We start from the raw sequence: 3,127 nt of genomic DNA, 5'->3' as shown, positions 1-3,127 counted from the left end.
TTTGCGATTATACTTAATCGTCATATTCGGTTAATGCGAATCGCTAATACTATCACATTCACTTTCATCGTAATCTACTACTAGAGTTCCACCCTAGTGATATGAAAAACACTACTGAAAAACACACTTCGCAGAGTATCACGCCATTTCACGTAAAACGGATGAAACTCCACTATTATCACCTCCAACTTTACTGTGAATCGAATCGCTATGCAATTCGGAAATTTTTTCAACGTGAGCGCGACTATCGTTATGAAATGTTGCTTTCAAATAGTTGTCATCATATTTATACTACTGGAAATTAACAGGCTAATTTTAAGACTGTTTTCATCGCGCACATAACCGTTTATTTCGACATCGCAACGGTATAGTGCAGAAATAACAACAACATTTTTTTCACTCACATTCGTTGTCACCACCGGGGGCGACGATTCGGTATGAGGCAGAGGGGCAAGCAATAGCACAGGTGGATGGACAACAGGGTGATACGCTGTCACGGAGCTACTGCTGTAGTGGTATAGATAGTGCTTGGACTATGTGTTGGTGACAAAGTGAAAATTTCGAGGAGATTTTTGAAATTCTTTATTGGTCTCTGTACACTTGTACTCGCATTCGTGTATAAGCTCTCATAATTTGCGAAGGAACTCCTGAGCTCAGCTGAGGAAAGCATTTTCCGAAACTGCATAGTAGCGTTCTTTAGAATTCAGTCCTATACTTGTGTTGGTCCTCTCTCTATTTGTGGTATTAATTTCAAGTGCCTTGTGCGTAGTCGTAAACTGTGTTCGTGGTCTCAGTGATCATCATGACCGCTCGAGCGCACGGGAAGTAGGCAAGCCGGGACAGTGGAGGTAATGGAAAACGGCGTTATGGTGACACTCTGTCGTTTTTCAACTGAAAACTTTTTCGAAAACGTTCTTGAAATTCGTGGCAATTGTGAGTTTTCGTGTTTCATCAGAGACGGGGAAGAAGACAAAGCTGGCGATCGACATCATCATCATCAACGTGGAGCTGTTCGCAGGTAGTATCTTGAAAATCTTCATACTGCGTTACAAAAATGATACGGGTGTTTAGAGATGACGATCGAGGGGGAAGATACTCCAGTGGGTATCTTACTGGCAAAGGCCGGAAGGGTGGGGTCGGAGGCCGGTAGTACATGAATTATTTTCAAAATATTCCATACCACTCCTTTTTGAACTTCCATCGTACTATGTTTCAGAGATATGTCTCCGCCTAGTAGCCCTCAGACAGGTGGCAAGGGTGGCCGCAAGCCGCTGCTCACGGTGGGCAGCGGCGGCGGTTTAGATCAGTTCACTTTGGGTGATATTAGAAAGGCTGAGAAGACTCTCGAAGAGGTATCCGACTTGTTGATAGGGAGAGGGACAGGGGATTGTGTCGGTTCAGTCACATATGAGTCTTGGGCAGTACGCTCGGAAAGTGGCACAAGGAGAAATCACAAAGACAACTGATGATGAGGAGAAAAAGTAAAGGACGGTTGTGGGATTTGGGCCTAATCTGTATCTTGCATCGTGGAAGCTAAGATACTTATATTGGTAGATTCATCGATGATGACGATGGATTTTTCGCAAGTGAAATTCCTGATGGTGAAGGAGATGGTGGACGAATGGCGAAGTGGCTGAAGCCGACCGAAGGGAGTTCAGGGCCGCCGCTGGTAACAGTAGCTCCGCTCACTTCATAGTTTTTCTAGTGTTAACTCAACTGGTATGTAAACCTCTATCATAAATGGCGATTATATGATTATTATGTATACCGACCAACAGGAGGGTTACATCATATTTGTAGCGTGAAAAGTGAAGTCAACTCTGTGAAAATACGTCGATACACAAGTCACTTTCGAATTGGAATTCACAGGACTATTCTAATTTCGCGTGTTTTGGTGTAATACTGGTCTACTGTGAAAACACTAAACTTCGATGTTTAAAATGGCTGCTCACTGTTGCGAACTGGTGTGTTGGAGATGTGTCGGAATTACGGTATGGCCATTGTGTTCAGCCACAACCTCATCTACCCGCTGGCGCCACGACTTTGGAGGAGTTGGAAGCCGCGCAGAGGCAAAAGCGACAACAGCGGACCGCTGCAGAATCTACGAGCATGCAGGGCAGGAATCAACGGAGTGTTGGCCAGGTGGGCAGTAGTTTTGTGGCGCGCGGTGAAATCGCTCGTAAAATTGCGTGAGATATCATACCAAAACTCGTTGAAGATGCCTGAAATTTGAAGGGGTCTTGTACATGTTGGATGTTGACTTGTCTAATTTTAGGGCAGCAACCAGGCTGGTCTGCAGCTACTGTCTATGCTGCATTCTAAAGGCAGTACCCAACAAGAGCAGCAGAAAGCAACTCCCAGGCCAACATCATCGATCCCACCCCCGCCTCCAGAGGGAGTGAGAGCTCCCCCTCCTCCTCCACCTCAGTATCGTCCACAGGCGCCTCAGGTAGGTGGTTGGGCTGCTGCTGCTGCTGCTGCTAGTGCACTGATACGTTACTCTTATCATAAGATTAATTATTGAATATATAAAATGGTTATTATTATAATGAGGGCTAATATATAGACTATATTTGAATAGGTAGGTATTGATGATAGGTAGCAGCAACAGCAAATCCGAGTTACTCAACACAGCAAGTTATTGATATGTTACAGCAAAGGAGGCAGCAACAAGAAGAACAGAAAACTCGTCAACAGCGGGTTGAAGATCTGTTGTTATTGCAGCAGCAATTGGCTCGGGTAAGTTGGTGATAAGTCTGGGGTTGTGTACGGAGAGGTCAGGCCCGAGCGCAGCAGGAGCAGCAGCAGACCGGACAGCAGGTCACTTCTACACCCCAAATGAGGGCTTTATTGGAACAGCTGCAAATGCGACAGGTGGGGAATATAGTGAATCGATTGACAATGATCTAGAAGAGTTGAACTGTCTAAAATCGAGCTCACAAGTGTTCGTTCACACTATAAGGCAGCTGGCTGTGATGGTGGTGGGGTCTTTGGAGGGGGGAGTTACCACACAGGCACAAAGACAACAACAGCAACAACAACAGCAACAACAGCATTTGCAACAGCAGCAACAACAGTTGCAACAGCAGCAGCAGCAGTTGCAACGGCAGCAGATGTTGGCATCGGC

General features: G+C 45.6%; 1 protein-coding gene across 1 annotated transcript; it reads left to right on the top strand.

The window, feature by feature from the left end:
- Positions 1-141: 141 nt before the first annotated feature.
- On the top strand, positions 142-1,481 carry Pmar_PMAR007997 (hypothetical protein; the record flags this gene model as incomplete). Its single annotated transcript, XM_002787085.1, has 5 exons — positions 142-848; positions 956-1,018; positions 1,072-1,146; positions 1,249-1,352; positions 1,402-1,481. Coding segments are annotated over exons 3-5 (257 nt in total), but the record flags the coding sequence as incomplete, so codon positions are not given.
- Positions 1,482-3,127: the final 1,646 nt, after the last annotated feature.

Source organism: Perkinsus marinus (genome assembly GCF_000006405.1).
Source record: "Perkinsus marinus ATCC 50983 genomic scaffold scf_1104296930394, whole genome shotgun sequence".
NCBI lineage: Eukaryota > Perkinsozoa > Perkinsida > Perkinsidae > Perkinsus > Perkinsus marinus.
The sequence above is the reverse complement of the archived record's forward strand: the minus strand, read 5'-3'. Positions and strand labels throughout refer to the sequence as shown.